This window comes from Balearica regulorum, chromosome 21 (genome assembly GCF_011004875.1).
Source record: "Balearica regulorum gibbericeps isolate bBalReg1 chromosome 21, bBalReg1.pri, whole genome shotgun sequence".
NCBI lineage: Eukaryota > Metazoa > Chordata > Aves > Gruiformes > Gruidae > Balearica > Balearica regulorum.
In genome coordinates, this window is record NC_046204.1 from 565,304 (window position 1) to 582,689 (window position 17,386).

General features: G+C 58.3%; 3 protein-coding genes across 3 annotated transcripts; 1 reads left to right on the forward strand and 2 right to left on the reverse strand.

Moving 5' to 3' along the window:
* Positions 1-130: 130 nt before the first annotated feature.
* ZBTB48 (zinc finger and BTB domain containing 48) lies at positions 131-4,699 on the reverse strand. The gene is made up of 10 exons (XM_075773113.1): positions 4,194-4,699; positions 3,865-4,106; positions 3,078-3,189; positions 2,596-2,688; positions 2,181-2,267; positions 1,664-1,818; positions 1,045-1,181; positions 772-936; positions 585-673; positions 131-488 (listed from the first exon to the last, which is right to left on the reverse strand). The coding sequence occupies exons 1-10, from the start codon at positions 4,629-4,631 to the stop codon at positions 192-194; spliced, it is 1,815 nt and encodes a 604-aa protein (XP_075629228.1). The 5' UTR covers positions 4,632-4,699; the 3' UTR covers positions 131-191.
* A 94-nt stretch (positions 4,700-4,793) lies between these two features.
* TAS1R1 (taste 1 receptor member 1) lies at positions 4,794-9,372 on the reverse strand. Its single transcript, XM_075773116.1, has 6 exons — positions 9,230-9,372; positions 8,838-9,144; positions 7,868-8,644; positions 7,258-7,470; positions 6,746-6,866; positions 4,794-5,749 (listed from the first exon to the last, which is right to left on the reverse strand). The coding sequence occupies exons 1-6, from the start codon at positions 9,370-9,372 to the stop codon at positions 4,818-4,820; spliced, it is 2,493 nt and encodes an 830-aa protein (XP_075629231.1). The 3' UTR covers positions 4,794-4,817.
* Positions 9,373-9,431: 59 nt separating this feature from the next.
* Positions 9,432-16,078, forward strand: NOL9 (nucleolar protein 9). The gene is made up of 12 exons (XM_075773108.1): positions 9,432-9,664; positions 9,739-9,964; positions 10,161-10,288; positions 10,478-10,616; positions 11,210-11,306; positions 12,053-12,150; positions 12,895-13,056; positions 13,226-13,514; positions 14,157-14,268; positions 14,633-14,810; positions 15,297-15,430; positions 15,749-16,078. The coding sequence occupies exons 1-12, from the start codon at positions 9,473-9,475 to the stop codon at positions 15,875-15,877; spliced, it is 1,884 nt and encodes a 627-aa protein (XP_075629223.1). The 5' UTR covers positions 9,432-9,472; the 3' UTR covers positions 15,878-16,078.
* Positions 16,079-17,386: the final 1,308 nt, after the last annotated feature.

Sequence of the window (17,386 nt, forward strand, 5' to 3'; positions counted from 1 at the left end):
ACAAGGGAGGTGATTCCTGCAGGAAGGGGCAGAGCCACGCAAAGGCGAGTTTCTTCCCTGCAACCTGGGGTGGGAGCTTTGTGAGGAAGGAGGGAAGGGTCGCATGCACAACTCGAACAGAACAAGCGTGGCAGAGAGCGGCTCCAACTTTATTGTGTTTTGGTAGGAAGGAGGCACGCAGGCAGGTCGCGCTACGTTTCACAGTCTTCGGGAATCGTTGTCGTTATAATTAGTGATTGCTCTATCACATCCGCCGTAGAGAAGTTCTCGTTTGAGCAGAGTCTCTGCACGGGGAGGCCCTCGGGCAGAGAGCTGTGGGACAGGGACTCCACGATCACCTCAGCTGAGCCCACCTCCAGCTCCGGTGGCGGCTGCAGTGCCACCACCACGGCCTTCTCATCCTCAATGACGAGGTTCCGCAGCTTCCGCTGCCGGGGGTTGTAGTTCTCCACCCGGTCATGAATCTCCATGTGGCGCCTCAAGTGAGCCTGCAAAAGCAAGAGGCAGGATGAGGGGCCCAGTGAGGGCCGGCTCCCCGGCACGGCGCACTCGGCGGGGGGCCCCGCAGCCAGGGAATGTCTCACCTGCCGCGTGAACTTGTAGCCGCACTCGGTGCACTCGAACTTCCTCACGCCCTTGTGCCGGCGGACATGGACGCGCAGCTGCTCGACAGCTGGGAAGGGACGCGAGAGGCCGTTGGGGGGGCACCATGCCGCGGCAAGGAGGGCGGTTCCTAAATGCCGCACGAAAGCTTGCCGCCCTGGCCCTTACCTTTGAAGGTTTTCCCGCAGATTTGGCAGAAGTGGGGCCTCCCCTCCTGGTGCCGGCTGGCGATGTGCCTCAGCAAGGGCCCCTTCTCAGTGAAGCGCTGCTCACAGAACTCGCAGCTGAAGGGGCGTTCCCCGGTGTGCGTCCGGTTGTGCTTGTCCAGGCTGGCTGCCGTTGGCAGGGGGAGAGAGGCGAAGAGCGCCATGGGTCCGTGGCATGTGCCTCCCGTCCTGGAGCGAGGTGCTACTGTCCCCAGCCGCGCACCCAAGGGAATACCTTGCGTCCTGAAGGTCTTGCCGCAGAGGTGGCACTGGAAGGGCTTCTCGCCAGTGTGCGTGCGCAGGTGCATGTTGAGGTTGGCTTTCTGCGTGAAGGCATGGTGGCAGAACTCGCAAACGTAGGGCCGCTCGTTCCTGCAGGCAGGGGAAGCGCTACTGTCATCTCTGCCTTTGCCAGCTTCAGCCCCTGGGGCAAGCTGCTGCTCCTTGCCCAGCGCTCTTGGAACTCAATCCTACGTCACCCCGTCTCGGACTAAAGCCCGCCGGAGCCCCACAAGTGCCATTCTGCAGCCACGGGGCGGAATAACCAGCCCAGGCCGCTTCATGAACAGGAACTGGCTGGGCTGACGAGCTTTGGGCATCGCCTGTATTACTATGGTCGCACGCTCAGAGGAAACGCCCACAGTCTGCACTTCCTCTGGAAGCGAGAAAAGCAGAATGGAGGCTGGCCCCTCACCAGGTTTCTGGGAGAATTTCAGCCCAGCACCTCCAGGACAGGGGAGCTTGCTGCCCTCCAGCCAACTCCTCACCCTGCAGTGCCCAGCCAGGCCTTCAGGGGAGGAAGCGCAGCCAGGAGAGCCAGGGTGAGGTAGGGGAGGACACAGGTTGCATCATACCTGTGTTTGGCCTTGATGTGCATCTGCAGGCCGTTGCGACTCGAGGCCCTGTGCCCGCACTCCTCGCACACAAACAGCTTCTCTCCCCGGTGCTTAAAGGCTTCGTGCAGGCGCAGCTCTGTCCGAGACAGAAAGCACTTGGAGCAGGTCGAGCACTGCAAGGCCACAGGAGAACGCAGGGTTAGGCGGCTCCTGGCATACGTCCGCAACGGACCCGCTTGCTGCCCGAGACCCGTCCCTCCGCCACCACTTTGGGGCCCTGCCTGGGGCCGCACCCCTACATCCAAGGCAGCCTGGCAAGAGCAAAATGCTGGTCAGTGCTTGGGTCTATCAGCCAAAAAAAAAAAAAAACAGTGAGGGCTGCTCCTGTACCCAAAAAACCTGTTTCCAGCAGCTCGGTAACTCTCCGCCATGCTAAACGGAGCCAGGCAGGACAATGGGGGCTATTCTCTCTCTAGGCTGGGCCCAAGCATGGGATAATTCCCTCTCAAAGCGCCGCTGTCGTGGCTCCCCTTACCGCATGGGGCTTTGGTGCGCCGTGCAGCTTTATCATGTGGCTCTGCAGGTCCTTCTTCTGCATGAACTGCTGGGCACAGGAGGAGCACTGGAAGGGAGGAGGGGAGGGTAAGTCACCTTCCTGCCGCTCCCAAACGGCAAGTTTGGCACCAGGAGAGGACCGGCGGTGTGCCAGGCAGGGGAGTGCCGTTCTGATGTGGCACACAAATCCCTGGTAAGGGCACAGAAAGCACCTGGCTTTGGTGCCTCCCTGGAGCACGTTCTGGCTTGGATGAGGGTAACAACCCTTAGCGGGCAGCCACAGGCTGGGGAAGGGAGCCGGCACGCTCAGCTGCCCCGAAACAGAAAGGCTCGCCCCCTTTTCCTCCCCACCAGTGTCTAGCAGCCGTTAGGGAGGTGGAAGGCATCCTTCTGACCTTGTACGGCATCTCCCCCGTGTGCGACACCATATGCAGGCGCAGCTCCATTCGCCTCTTGAACACCTCCTGGCAGACCGAGCACGTGAAAACCTGCAAGAGACGAGGGAGGCATCGGCTGCCGCACAACCAAGAGCCTGACGCAAAGCCAGCGGCTCAGGCCAGCACTCGGGACCCAGTTATGATGTTTAACCCGTGCCTGCAGCAGTCTGGATCTTTTATGGTACAGACTGTTCTTGTGTGCTTGAAAAGAACAGACAAAACGGGAGTTGCCTGGTAAATCAGACAAAAGCCACTGCCATCCTCATCAAGAGAGGGACAGGGGAGGTCCCGGCTGCAGTCCGCATGCCGTGCAGTGCTGATGAGGGGCTTTGTTCGGTAGCCGAGTGTGATGCGGACTGTGGCTGGAAAAAGGCTCTAATTCCACTCAGGCAAAATGGCACCCGCTTTCCAGACCGCCGGTGGCAGCACGCCAGGCGTACCTGCTCAGATCGGTTCATGCAATTTCTGGCTTCGTGTTCCAGGAGATTCTCTTTTCTAAAATAACATTTGCCGCACTTGGAACATTCAAATGGCTTTTCTCCAGTGTGTTTCCTAGGGGGAACACAACCGGAGAGCATCGTCACTGCCAGTCTGACAGCAGAGATGTGCTAACAGGGCCAGCAAGGATGCTGGGAAGGGAGAGGGAAGGGCCAGGCAGCTTTTTCACCCCACAGCCCCAAAAGCCGCCTTTTACACCAGCTGTGCCAATCCCATTGGAGTGCAGGCAAGCTGTCGGTGCTCACCGTGCTCCGCAAAATTTTGGAGGGCTGTAATTCGGCCCGCGCTGGAGCTGGTGCCCTGCCTGCAGGCACCTGCTTCGCTCTCAAGTATCAACTCCAAAGCTCCCCACGCCCCAGGCACGTTCCCCCCACAGCCCGTGCTCATTTTGAAAGCCCAGCAGAATGATCGGCCGGCGCATCCCCCGCACGAGCCCCTCAACGCCGCCGTTTTGAGCCGGGCTGGCTCTGACCTCCAAGACTGGAAACTCAGGAGAGTTGTCGTGGGTTTCGCAGACATGTAAACCCCCTCGGCTCCACGCCAGCCCGCCCCAGGGGGGCAGAGCGGCCCTCCCATTCCGTCCTGGGACACGTCGAGGCAGTGAGCCCCGCCACAGCGAGCCAGGTCGTCTACCCACCCCGGTCGGGAAGGGGCAGAGCCTCGGGGGAATGCAGTGCAGTGCAGATCCCTACGCGCGAACGAAGGGGAAGGAAAAGTCAGAGCGTTTACCTGTTGTGCACTTTAAGGTAATATTTGCTGAGGAAGGTTTTATGACATGTGGGGCACTCGACCGGCACCGCTGTACCTTTTCTGCTCCCCGGCGTTCCCACCGCCCCCACACCGCCGGGCGCCTTCCCCGGGGAGGGGTTCTTTTTGCTCCGCAGGGCCTTTTTCTCGGGAAGGGACTCGGCGTCGCTGTCCCCCCGCTCGCCGTCGCCCGCCGCCGCCTCCTCCGGGGCCGGGGGGGTGGCCTGCGAGGGAACAGGCGGCCGTCACCGCGCCTCCCCCGCCGGGCAGCCCTTCCCCCTCGCCCCCCCCTTCCCGTCCCCCTCACGCACCGCCGGGCCGCCGGGCTGCGAGGGCGCCGCAGCCGCGATGTCCGCCTCCCCCGGGCGGCTCGGGGCGGCGGCGGCGCGGCGGGGCCGCTGGCGGGGGGCGGCGGGGCGGAAGGCGCGGCAGAGCGCCACGGCGTCGGGCACGCCGAGCTGCTCGGCGGCGGCCAGCAGGCGGGCGCGGTTGTGGGCGGTGAGCGCCAGGCGGCCGGTGTAGAAGAAGTCGAGGAGGAGCTGGAAGGTGTCGGCGAGGCCCTCGGGCAGCGCCACCGGCCCGCCGGGGCCGCGGGCGCGGAAGAAGCGGGAGCAGCTGGCCAGCACCGGCCAGTGGGCGCGGAACTCTCGCCCGCCCACGCCCAGCGTCGCGTCGCAGAACTGCCCCGCCGCGCGCTGCCGGTTCAGCTCCCGCAGGACGCGGACGCTGTGCGCCGCCGCCGCCGCCATGGCCGCGCTGCTACCGGGGCCCGCGCGCCGCCGCCATCTTGGCTGCGCGCCGGATGTGACGTAAGGACGCGCCGGACGTGAGGCGACGGCGGCGCGGCCGGAGGAGGGGGCGGTGGCGGCCCGCGCGGGTGCCTGTCGCCTCAGGGCCCAGCGGAGCGGCGGGTCGGTTCCCCCCCCCGCCCCGGCTCAGGCGGCGGCCAGGCGCCGCGTGTAGCGCTGGATCGCCATCTGGAAGTGCTCGGGCGTGTTGAGGCGCGGCCGCAGGAGGATGACGAAGGCCTTCGGGAGGAAGTAGCCGCCCAGCAGGGCGCCGAGCGTGCAGAGGGCGCTGAGCACCCGGGCCGCCGCCTCCTCCCGGCCGCGGAAGACGCCCTGCGTGCAGAGGACGGCGGCGGAGCAGGCGAGGTGTAGGAGCAGGCTGCAGGTGAGGCTCTTGGCCTCGTTGTAGCTGGCGGGCAGGTCCTTGCCCGCGTAGCTGAGGGCGAAGCAGCAGGCGCTGAGCAGCACGGTGTAGGCGGCGGCGGCGGTCCTGCTCGCCGCGGCGCTCGGGGCGCACTCCAGCGCCACCCGCTCGGCCGACGCGCCGTAGTCCCGCTGCGGCGCCGAGGGGCTGGCGGCCTCCGCGACCAGGCAGAGCACCGCCTGGGCCGCCGTGCTGGCGGCGATGAAGAGCGGCGGCCCCCTGCGCCGCAGCCAGGCCTCGTAGAGGGCCGGCCAGCGCGCGTTCAGCTTGAAGATGCAGATGATCTGGAAGGAGCGAGTCGCCACGCACGAGAGGAAGACGGTGAAGCTGATGGCAAAGAGGGGGAGCCGCAGCAGGCATGCCTGCCGGGTGGGCTCCCCGAAGTAGTAGAAGAGGCTGCTGCAGGCGCAGGCCAGAGAGCCCAGCATGAGGAAGCACATCTTCCCGCCTGCAGACTTGACCACTGGTGTGGATGCGTTCAGGGCGAAGAGGACAGCCAGCCCTGCCATGAGCAGCATGAGGAGGACAGTGGGGGTCAGCAGTGCCCAGGAGAGAGGCTCAGACCATGACAGAAACTCGACGGTGCGGTTGAAGCAAGCTTCGCTCCTTGCCGGGGCCCACTCGTCTACCCTGCAGGGCTGGCAACCATAGGGGTCTGCAGAGGACACAAGCCCAGGCGGTGACAGAGGCACTTCGCACACCACGGACCCCGGTAAGACACCTGCCGTGGCAGAGCACCCTGCCCTTGCTGCCCCCCAGGCTCTCTGCGAGAGCTGCCCCCTCCTCGCGTCCTGCTCCTTCACCTTGAGTGCTTCTGAGCCTCGAGTAGCAGAGAGGGCTCTTTCCCCAAGAGTCCAGTGCTCGAGTTGAGAGGCATGAGGCCCACAGGAGCTCGGAGGGTGAGCCGAGGCTCACGGGCACATGGGCAGGAAGGGGGTGTGCATCCAGCATTAACCTGTGAAGCTGGGATGGGTCTGCAGCAGCCCCCCTCCTGCAGGCAGGGTATGGGACAGCAACACTGACCGGCTGTGTCTGGGGGCTCCCTGCTCCCGCTGTTACCCAGAGCTGGCCCTTTCCCCCCACTCTCAGCCGAAGCGTGGCTGAGGCTGCCGAGTGACCAGCTGCCAGCGAGGGGCTTCTCCTGTGGCCAATGATTCTGAGACAGGAGATTCCTGCCACCCGTCCCAGGCACGGGATATTTCCATACGGCAGCTGCTAGTGACCGCATACTGTGGAAGCCCTGAGTGCCACCTGCAGCACAAAGGCAGCCACCGGGTTGAATTTCCCTCCCAGAGGATGTGGTGCAGGAAACAGCTGTCTGGCCGGACATCCCTTGTCCCCTGGCTGCGGGAGAAGGGGCTCTGCCAGCAGCGTCTCTGCTGGCTGTTTGCCTGCATGGGCCCACCTGTGGGCAGCACTCCCTGAAAGCGCCGGGCCTGAGCTTTGCATACCCATGGGTAAGCAAACGGGACTCGGAGCGACCATGTTTGGGTCAGCTCAGAGGTTTTTACTGAATGCAGGAAGGAGGAGAGAGCGGGAGGGAAGAGGCTGGGGGAACAGCGAGAGAGAAGCAAGGAGCTGACCAGAGGAGGAGGCAGGGTGTGGGCAGGGGAGCCAGGCAGGAGGGAGCAGCCCCCTGGGGCATACTGACCTGATCTGTTCAGGAAGGTTCCTGATGGACAGGCCACACAGCTGAAGCAGCATCGGTGGTGGCTCCGCTGCAGCCGCTTCTCCCCGGGTTGACAGGCCTCAGAGCACACAGAGGTGGGAGCCTGTTGGGAGCACGGCGAGAGTCAGGCAGACAAGCGGGGTGGGCAGCAGGACACCTCACTGAGCGCCGGGCCCAGGCCTGGCAGCATTTGGGCAGCTTGCTGCTGGCTTTCAGGACAGACCCTGGGCAGGAGCCAAGACCTCACAGCGTTGCGGTTTTTAGAGAGGTGGTGGGAAAGTGACACCATTTAAAAGTAAAAGTAGGAGCCTTTTTGGTTCATGTGCCCTGCTTGTTTTTTGGAAGGATGAAAGCTGATGCTCAGAGCATGGTTCGTCTCCCCATACTGCTGCCGTCTACCCTCATATATGGGGAAATAGCCCAGAGCTGATGGTGTTGGGGATGTAGCTGGCTCGGCAGTAAGCAACAACTAAGATCTGGATGCGGAACAGTACCTGGCGATCTTTTGTGTGCCACAGGATTTTGCCCTGGTCAACACTCAGCCTGTCAGGGTTCACGCTGAAGGTTCCTATCACATCAAAAGCCCAGCTCAGGCCGCTCCAGTTCCACATGACGATGTCATAGCCTTTATGGATGTCCCCACTGGCATCAAAAGAGATGTGGCTCTTGTACAGGGAGAAGTTTACTTGCTTGATTTTTTGTAGGAGCTGTAAAACAGAAGAGCGAGAAAAGAGCCTTTCCCAAAGACAAGCTTCCTGCTGACGAGTGCCTTGTCTCAAAGGGAGATGTGCTAGAGGGCCCCTTCTCTGCTCCAGCTCCTCTTTCTAACCCCCAACAGCTGGCCTGTGCCCAGCTGCAGAAAGTCCCTTCCAGGTTTCAACGAGGGGCTGGTGTGGAGGAACAGAAGTGGTCTGGGGTGGGGGTCTGGGTCTGGGTCCAGGCTGCTTCGACTGCGACGGACAGCTGGAGCCCACGAGGCTCTTCAGCTGGGACACAAGCCTTCCGGAGGGACAAAAAAACCCCTGGGCACAAGGGGAAAATCTTCCCCGTGTGGAAGGATCCTCATGGATCTACGAGGAAAATCCTTCCTCACATTGCTCTTACCTGCCAGGGATAGACTGTGCCTTTGCTGCACGCCCCCGAGCCGCAGCCCAGCAGGTCGTGGAGGCCGTGGGCCACAGCGTACACAGCTGAGTACACGTTGAAGGAGGCTTGAGCGTCATACATGTCAGGGGCAGCGGCAAGCAAGCGGCAGCCAGTGCAGCGCTGGGTGCAGCGCAGCTGTGCGCCGCCTCCAGTCCCCCCACCTGCCTCTGTGCTGCCGGCACGTTCAGGTGCAGTGCTTTCCTCTGCTGTCTTCCAAGACTCAAAGCGTTCCAGCATTGTGGATGCTGTCTTCTCAACCGACATGCCGATCACTGAGCCGATACTCTGGATGCCTGGCACCTGCCAGATGGTTTGGTCTAATGACCAGTCTTCAGAGCCCACCCACACCATGCCGGTGATGTTCCTCTGCACCACCACCTCAAAGAAAGGGCGGGCGCTTCCTCTGTTGGCAAAGACAACGGTGACATTGACCCTGACGTCTGTGAGGATTCTGACCAGGTTGCGGAGCTCCGGGCTGCTGGCGTCCCTGTTGACGGGGATGATGCCTCGGTAGGCGACACACACGTCGCTTGCAGTGAGCAGCTTGTAGAGGGCATCCAAGCCGTCCCTGCCGTAGGCGTTGTCGCTGCCCAGCAGCACAACCCAGGTCCACCCAAACCGCTGCAGCAGCAGGAAGATGGCCTTCACTTGCTGCCTGTCGCTGGGAATGGTGCGCAGGAACGAGGGGTAGAACCGCTTCAGGCTCAGCGCCTCCAAGGAGGCTTCGTAGCTAATCTGCCAAGGGAGCCAGGAAAAAGGGGGTTGCGCTCCCCCAGGTGACGGGCACAGGCAGCCCGTCTCCCAAAGAAAGTTAGGGCTGGGCAGGCAGCGCACCCAGAGGGAATGTGCTCAGCTCCGAGCCCGTCCTCCCTCAAACTGTTGCTCCTCAAGAGCCCTTTTCCTTGTCTGCCAGGGGAGCTGTGCTTACCTCTGGTACAAGGAAGACGCCGAGGACGGCAGCGGTGGTGAGGGCCAGCCGGGTGCTGTCGGGCCCAATGACCGCCACCGCCTCGGGCTCGTAGCGGCGGAAGGTGGGGAGCACCTCGACCTCCTGCCCGCCTTTCCGGGCGAGGGCACGCAGCGTGGCGTGGAGGTTGGCGGGCTCTGAGCAGGTGTCGTGGATGTCGTAGCCCAAGGTGACGTTGGGCAGCAGGGTGCTGGAGTTGTTAATTTCCTCCACGGCAAACCGCATGGCCTGGGACAGGTAGTAGCCGTGGCTCTTGAAGGCAGCAGCGCTGTGCAAAGGCAGAAGTGGTTTTCAGGGAGGAAAAAACGCGGGGTTGGGGCGGGGGGGGAAAGGGGGCGATGCGGGGGACTCACTCGTCGCAGCCGTCCTCCAGCGGCCGGGCGGCGGCCCGCGGTGCCGGGCCGTGCATCTGGAAAAGGCCGGCCAGGCGGTAGTCGCCGCGGCGGGTAAAGGAGGCAGCGGCCGCGCAGAGACAGAGCAGGGCAGATAGCGGCATGGTGGGGCGGCGCCGGGCGGCGGGCGGCGCCTCTTAACGGGGCGGGCGGTGCTGGGCTGAGGGGCGGCCCCGGAGGAGGCGGAGGGAGGCTGGGGAGGCCATGCCCGCGCGGCGCGGCCCGCCGTTCCGCCGCCCCCGGCGGGCTCAGTCCCGCGGGGGTCGGGCGGAGGCAGCCTGGAGGGAGTTCGCCGCCTCCTTCGCCCGCGCCGGCATGGTGCCGCCGGCCGAGGCGGGCCTGGCGGCCGTGGAGGCGGGGGAGGGCGCCGCTGTCCTCCTCCTGGCGCCGCGGCAGGTGAGCAGCGACCGGCCCCACCGCTCCCTCCTTCCCTTCCTTCCCTCCGCCGCCTCACTGCCCTCTCCCCGCAGGCGCTGACTTTCACTGGGAAATGCCGCCTGCGCTGCCTCTACGGCGCCGTCCGCCTCCTGGGCTTCGCCGTCGCCTCGCACCAGCCGGGGCTGCCAGCCTTCTCGCCGGCCACCCACTGCGCGCTCACCCTGGAGGCGCAGCCGGCCGACAGACCAGCCGCCGCTGACCTCCGACAGCTCCGCGCCGCCGCCCGCGCCGCCATGCGGGCACATAGCGTCCGCCGCCGTGAGTGCCTGCCGGGGGGAGTGCAGGGGGGCCCGCCGGTGGCGGTCCGCCATTTTGTGTGCGGGGCGGTAGCCATTTTGCGTGCGGGGCGGGAGGCAGCCATTTTGCTTGCGGTGCGGGGCGTCCGCCATTTTGCGTGCGGCGTTGCCACCCCCCGTTAGCGTGGTCTGAGGGCGGCGTCTTCCCCCCGTTGCAGAGGCGCGGGTGAAGGTGATGGCACGGTTCTCACCGGAGTGCGCCGTGGTGCTGCTGGAGCACCTGGACACGCCGGTGACGCGGTTCCTGCTGAGCCACCCGCCGCTGTCGCGGCTCTTCGAGCCCCAGGTGAGACCCAGTGGGTGTCGTGAGGCCCGCTCCGCCCTGGCGGCAGCGCGGATGCCACTCCTTCCCCAGAACGGTCCTCATGCTGAGCACGAGGCGACCGCCTCACTCATCATGCCCATCAGTGTCCAGCAACGCCACTACACAGCCTTACGCGCATCTCTCTAAGCGTTTTTTTTCACTCTTCCCTAGAAAAAGGAAGAAACGAGCTTCACGCCAGAAGACGCGGTTCTGGCATCTGTTGGTATTGTGAAGTGTAGCCCTGACCGTGGGCTGCTGGTGTCAGAGAGCATGTTCCTGGCCCTGGAGGAGCTGATTCAAGCGTGCTGTGGTGAGTGGTATGTGCGTGGTGAGGTGGGGGCTGTGGTAGCCTGGGGAAAGGAAATAACATGAGGCTTTTCCTGAGTTCAAGGTAGGGAGAGTGAGCGTGCTCTGTGACGGGCACCAGTTGAGTTTCACTGTTTTCCCCTAAATAGCGGGAGTCCTGAGCTTGTGCCTCACCTTGAGTGGGTTTGTGCCTCTGCTGCCAGACAGGTAGCTCACCACTGTAAAGGCGCTTCCCAGTCTGACGTCAAAACTCTAATTTCACTCTCTTTTGTAGCAACTAGAAAAAACAGCCCCTTACTTACCCAGCAACATTTAAAATACCATGAGCAATTGGGGGTATTACATGATGGCTTTTAGTGCTAGGGCTTGCTTCTCATTTCAGGGCCTTTTCCCTTAAGTATACTTAATGGCTTCTCTTCAACAGAATTTTTTTCTGTTTAATTGAAATATATCCTAGGCAGACTACAGGGTCTGTAGGGGATTGGGGCTTCTTCTTCTTTTTTTTTTTTTTTTTTTGTGTAAACAAATTTATGTAAACTGGGCACATCAGAGCAACTGACAGCATTGGTCCATTTCAGAGTATGTTTGTTTTTCCAGCGGAAGATGAAGGTGTGCCCCTGGTTCTGGTGTGTGGCCCAAAAAACACTGGGAAATCGACATTTAATAGATACCTAATCAATCTGTTACTGAATCGGTGAGTTTTCTCATGTTCTGCAAGTTTTAAGTACTGCATGGGATTTAGGAGAAGGAAAAAAACTGCCTGCCAAGATCTTCATAAAAGCTGTTGCGACTGGAAGGTGGATATCTTTTTAAAGGAAACAAACAAAACTTCAGAAAAACAGGCATTCTTGTCTTGGGTTCCTTTCAGAAAAGTTGCCTACAGAAACATTTCTATTGAAATGCTACTAAATTGCTGTCTTAGAGCATGTGAATTAATTGGGTGCCAAGCAGTTAGGGTTCAGTAAGGAACTGGGAGTTACAGCGCTTAAAAAACCACAGCAAGTTACAATTTGTTAGTGTCTTTGAAGATTCTTGGCAGAGTGACGTGTAGAAGCTTATTGTTCTGACCACTTCATGCTTAAAATAAAGTTGATAAAGTTTATAAATCCCATGTGGTTGGTCCCAGGGTGCCCAGTTAATGTGGGAGAGGTGGTACTTTAATGAGTACCGCCTCCGGTTATTGTTCTAGCTACTTCCCCTAAAGCTGGACAGGTCCAGAGCTCTTGTAACACAATGCTGAACCGTAGGTGAGCCTTTCGCGTTCTCACTTAGCACCCCCTCAAGTGAGGGAAGGAGGGAGACAAGTGGTGCTTTGATTCTGTTCAAGAATTTAATTTTGACGGCCTGGAACAAAATGAGATTGTGCTTCTGATGTGTTCCAGGTCGTGTCCTGTTTCTTTTTTCTGGTGGATGCTAATATAGGGGCTTCTTTCACTGCAGCCTTCCCTCGGTTGAATATATGGAATGTGACATAGGTCAAACCGAATTTACGCCACCTGGATGTGTGTCTTTAAGTAACGTAACGGAGCCAATTCTTGGTATGTGTTTTGCTGTTTTCTGCAGTTGCCGGAAACCCGTTTCATTTCCAGAAGGTGCTTTCTGAGTAGAGGCTGTGCTTTAGGGGAATTTGCTGCATATGGAAAATAAAGACTGTAAAAGTTTTCTTGCTGGGGCATTGAAGCAGCATGTGTAAACATCCCTGAGTAACATGAGCTGTTTTCTCTGCTTTAAAGAGAGGAGAATATAGTTGCTTATAAGGTGGTGGAAGAGGCTGTGGCCTGTCAAAGTGGATTTTCAGCCTTTCAGGTTTGAAAGGTCTCTTTGGGAAAATCTTTCCCAGTTCTTAGTGTCCATAGATAAAACTAGCTTAAGAAATACAAAGTGGATCCACGCAGATTTTGGGCTGTTGTTACAAGTACAAAAAAAACAAAAAAAACTACGGCCAGAGAAATTGCTGGTATTTGTGGTCTGGTGGATTTGGGTCACTGTCTAAAAAGAATATGGCCAGGCAGGTTTCCTTTTTGGTTAGAAGACTGTTGTTTTAAAATTCTTGAATGTGTAACTAGTGATTTAAAAAGCAAAAATAGGAAAAAAACCCAAACCTCAACCAAACCAAACTCCTGGCATGGAGCCTTGCAGGTGACAGAAGTTTCTCCCTAGGTGCAGGCCTGTGAAAAGAGGACAGACTGTTTTGGAGGGGATTGCATGTAGGTGCTACAGGGATGGGAGGTTTTTGATTTGACTTAATGAAACCACTAGAAGTTGGACGCTTGCTTTTTCAGGCCCACCATTCACTCATCAACAAATGCCACGTAAGATGGTGTATTATGGACAGACTAGTTGTGAGCAGGATACAGAACGATACCTCGATGTCGTGAAGTACGTGTTCAGCTCCTACAAGAAGGAAGTGCCTTTAGTCGTCAACACCATGGGCTGGGTGAAAGGTAAAGGGGATAAATCTGTTCTCAAGGTGGTGCAGAAGGAAGGTAATAATCTGCGAGACCGGAACCAGTAAATGCAGCTTGCCCCCCTTGAGCTAGCGCTGGTCTTCTGTAACAGTGTTCCACCCTGTTCGTGCAGCGGCAGCAATCGTGTTTTCTCTGCTCCCTAAAGGTGAGGGGTTGCTGCTTCTGATTGATATCATCCGGCTGTTGTCACCCAGCCACATTGTTCAGATGGACGTATACGACTGGAAAGCCATGGCTCCGCTCACCCCGCAGTACGTCCACCTGACGCCTGGCCTGTACACCAAGGGCAAGCAGCAAGGCAAGTGCAAGCAGATGGGCGGGAGTGGAGCGGAGGACTGGAAGCCCTCTGAGGAGGAGGGAGATGCATCGGCTCCTGAGTATAAGCTGCTGTATGTCCATCCAGAATTCCCTCGAGCAGGGGTCGCAGGTGAAGCGTAAGTAGAGAGTTCGGCGCTACATGGTGGGCGGTGTGCCTTACAAAATTGTGTGTGGCCCTGAGGGTAAAGGCTCTCGTTTTGCCTTGGCCTCGAGAGCTCCGTTAAATCGGTCAGAGCTTACCAGTTTCCTTACTGGGGGGTTACTTTTGGGTGGTGGGCGGTTGGGTTTCTGGGTGTTTTTTTGGGGGGAGGTTTGTGTAGGGTTGGATTGTTAGGTTGGGGAGGGGGTTGTTCCCCCCTGCTCTTCTTCCAGTAACCACCAGCCACTTGCTTCCATGCTGGGCACAACACCCACTTGGACTTGCTGGGTATTGTGTCTCCTTTTTTTGTCCAATTGACAGGTTCCTTACCCGTTGTCTAGTAACAGAGTTTGTTACAAAAAAAAAAAAGGGAAAAAAACCCACCCAAACACCACCCTTGTTAATTAATGCCTTCTTAAAGTTGAAACATTGCCCTAAATCCTGTGATCCCTTAGAGGTAATAAAACCCGCTGTAAACTTTCTTCAGCGGTAGAAGTTTTAAAAGCTAAACTTGTGCGAAATAGCAGCTAGTCCTGCATGGCATGCTCGGGGTATCCAGTTTGAATCACTGGATGAGGGCGTGCTGCCTGTCCCTCACATGTTGTGGCTCTCTTTCCAGGCGAGTGCACAGCGGCATTTTGCGTGACATGTCCATCCTGGGTTACCTGGGTCAGCTGCAGTCCCCAGACATAGGGGCCGTGCTCCCACTCCACAGTCTTGTGCCCTACCAGGTAATGAGCCTTTCTGAAAGGCTTCGAGACGTTGCAGAGAGCCCAGCTCTGGATAATTGACCATTCTGCTTGTACAGCAAATGTCTTTGCGAGAGGGAAAAAGACTGTAATCAGCAAAAGGATAGTGACTTCATTCCATGTACCTAAACGTGAGGTTTTTGTTCAAGTGTTGGTGTGTCACATGTTTTCTGTGTGTTGAGCTGTTAGCATGGAAGCCGTTGTGTTTGCTGCTGCGATAACGCCTGTCTGTAGGTGCGGGCTGGGGGCTTTTCAGGTCTTGGCTACTTAGCATTATCTTCTCGGAACTTGAACTAAAGCGGTGTTGAGCCAATGATACAATTTTTTCTTCTTTTTCCCCCCTCAGGTACCTTTCAATGCCGTTGCGCTCAGGGTTATTCACACCGATGTTGCTCCGACCAATATCATGTACGCAGTGAACGCCGGCTGGGTCGGGCTCTGTAGGATACCAGATGAAATCAGATGCCAAACTGACGGGCCCGTCTTGCTGACGCAGACACCGGTCTGTGATTGCCTTGGCTTTGGTGAGCTGCCCGGGAACCTCGCACTGTGTTCCCGCCTGTCGTGTTTTGACAGAGAGGTTGCAGAGCAACAGAACTGCCTGCTTTTTGAGAATCAACTGAAAAAGGGGGGGTCACAGAGCTGATGATGTCCTGGAGTTTTCATTAACTTGTGCTAACATCTGTGAGGAATGTTGCTGAGCGGCACCTTTTGGAGCTTCCCCCCCCCCTCTCTCTCTCATGAAAAACTTGCCAATTCAAAACTTGCTTTCTGGATTCACGTTCTCACAAGCAGATTCCGCACGGCTTATGCCAAATCCCTGTAGTTGTCCATTGGTTTCCTTCTTCAACTCAATTTAAGATGACGATTCTGCTGGGAGTTTGATCCTGAGCCCCTCGGTTCTAGAACTGTTTTATTTGAAGAGGTTCAGCTGCCTCCGGTTATACGATCCGGAGTGATCAAGTGGAGTTAAGACTCAACTTAGTGTGTATGTTTTGGGTTTTTTTCAGGAATCGTCCGAGGAGTTGAGATGGAGAAGAAGCTTTACCACATTCTGACGCCAGTGCCGCCGGAGAACCTGCGAGCAGTGAATTGTCTGCTCCTTGGCAGTATTGCCATCCCCAACTGCGTTCTCGTGGGCCAGGTAGGAGCTGCAGTGGAGGAGGGTGGAAGCTGCCTGAGCTTGGGCTGGCGGGTTTTCCATTTTCTCATTTCTGAGGGTTAGGTGTGCCCAGAGAGGGCTGGGCATTGGCAGATGGCTATCTCTCTGGGAAATTGTCCTCAGTGCATAGAAATGAGGGAGAAGAGAGCGTTCTCGTGTTTCAGATACCAGAACAGGGCTGGTTGGGTGGTAGCTTGCTCCTTTCCACCAGTCTGCTCTGTTGGTCTGCAGAGGGAGGTGCTTCCCCTTCCCTGAAGGTATGAGTTCTGAAGTTGTTTGGTTTTGGATTTCCTCTTTCAGCAAGGAGTTGAGGGAGAGATCCCTTATGTCACATCTGATTATAACTACAGCATCCTGGGGTCTGGGAAGCTGAAAAAGAAGAAGCATTTCAAGAGGAGGGAGTATGCGTTCGAGTGTGATTACACCTAAAGCTGGGGGACTCGGAGCGTGGAATTGTTTCGGCTGGAGGCTGGCGAGAGCCAAGGGTGGTTGCGGAGGTCTGGGTGCTACAGAGCTCCGAGAGGCCCCAGGCAAGACTCTGCTGTAGGTGCTCCAGTATGTCCGTTTTGATAATGTTTTATATTTTCAGTATGTATTTTGGTGTTTTGTAATAAATAGCTGTTAAAAATGTTGGTTTGGTTTGAATGCTCTCCCCAGCGTGTGTTGCCTTGGACGCGGCTGACAGAAGCTACAGGTTAACGGGGTTAACCATCCAGGCACTCTCACCTCAAATCGAAGTGGTTTGTGGCATGAAGTGGTTCTCTGTGAGATCCAGCCTTTGGTTAGCTCTGCACTTCAGAGAACCTCACCGTGGCTGTAACGGCTTGTGTGGGTGGTTCTCCGCTGCGGCTCACCTGTGCCTTGGGCATTTCATGGGGAGGAAGGGGCAGCTGGAGCAGCTCTGTGAGGCAGGTACAGCCGCTGGAGGGAGTCAGCCGCTCGCCGGCAGCACCAGCCCCACGCAGCCCTCTGTGGCTGAGAGTCTGCTTTATTCCGCCTTGTGCCCCATTCGGGTGTGTCAGGGCTCAGATGGGACGAGAGGGAGGGACCGGTTACCCAGGCACCCTGCTGGGTTTGGGTTTTTTTTTTTTTCTTTTCCCCAGCTCTTTGTTGGGGCAGCAGGTTGCTCCTGAGCGGAGGTGAGGCTGTGGGCATCCCACAGAGGTGAGTGGGTGTCTCTCGACGTTTTGGGGGGAAAACCCCAAAACTTCTAGCAGGTAGGACACTAATGGATCTGTGCTTGCAAAAATAACCCAGCTTCTCGGGGCGGTTCCCGCTAATGTGGCACAGCCCTGCTGGGGTTGCAAAGCCGGGGGGCACTCGGTCCTCGGCCTGCAGCCCCTACATGGGTGCCTGTTCACATCTCCGTGGCCAGGGCTTTCCCACAGAGGGAGGGGGGGATGCAGCACGCTGCTCCATGCCGGATCTGTTCGGCTGGCGGCTGCTGCGGGCGTGAGTAATCTGCAAAAAATGCTTTTATCTGGTTGGTGTGGAGATTTCCTAGCGCTCCAGAAACATGTACCTGTAAACCAACAAATTAAAGGGGATGGCTAGCGGGGAGGGGCTGGAGGTGGAGAGGAGCTGCGAGGGGCTGCGCAGCATTGCTGCCTTTTTATTAAAGAGTTAAAGCTTTAACTTAATCCAGGCCTAATTATCCCCATCTGGCTGGGTCTGGCAGCGAAGGAAGGACTTGGCCCGAACAGTGGCTAAAATAAATACAGGGGCCATCGTGCAGCCGCAGGAAAATCCTGGGTGGGGCAAGACAGGAGTTCAAGTCGCAGGGAGGCTGTTGGAAAAAGCACCAGGAAAGGTGAGAGACGGTGAAGCACCCAGTGCCGAAACCCCGTGGGGCTGAGCCCCCTCCTCTGTGCTGGCGCCAGCACCTGCCTCACCTGGCTGAGGGTGATGGACCTGTGGTGGCTGGGCAGGCTCCCCCCC

Excerpts from the sequence above, each read along its gene's own strand:
- ZBTB48 (XM_075773113.1), bottom strand. The coding sequence starts at position 4,631 with ATGGCGGCGGCGGCGGCGCACAGCGTCCGCGTCCTGCGGGAGCTGAAC. Across the intron at positions 937-1,044 it reads CAAGACCTTCAGGACGCAAG|CCAGCCTGGACAAGCACAAC; the intron begins GTATTCCCTTGG and ends TGCCAACGGCAG. Across the intron at positions 489-584 it reads GCTACAAGTTCACGCGGCAG|GCTCACTTGAGGCGCCACAT; the intron begins GTGAGACATTCC and ends TTGCTTTTGCAG.
- TAS1R1 (XM_075773116.1), bottom strand. The coding sequence starts at position 9,372 with ATGCCGCTATCTGCCCTGCTCTGTCTCTGCGCGGCCGCTGCCTCCTTT. Across the intron at positions 9,145-9,229 it reads CTGGAGGACGGCTGCGACGA|CGCTGCTGCCTTCAAGAGCC; the intron begins GTGAGTCCCCCG and ends GCCTTTGCACAG. Across the intron at positions 8,645-8,837 it reads GCGTCTTCCTTGTACCAGAG|ATTAGCTACGAAGCCTCCTT; the intron begins GTAAGCACAGCT and ends CTCCCTTGGCAG.
- NOL9 (XM_075773108.1), top strand. The coding sequence starts at position 9,473 with ATGCCCGCGCGGCGCGGCCCGCCGTTCCGCCGCCCCCGGCGGGCTCAG. Across the intron at positions 13,057-13,225 it reads CACCATGGGCTGGGTGAAAG|GTGAGGGGTTGCTGCTTCTG; the intron begins GTAAAGGGGATA and ends TGCTCCCTAAAG. Across the intron at positions 15,431-15,748 it reads ACTGCGTTCTCGTGGGCCAG|CAAGGAGTTGAGGGAGAGAT; the intron begins GTAGGAGCTGCA and ends TTCCTCTTTCAG.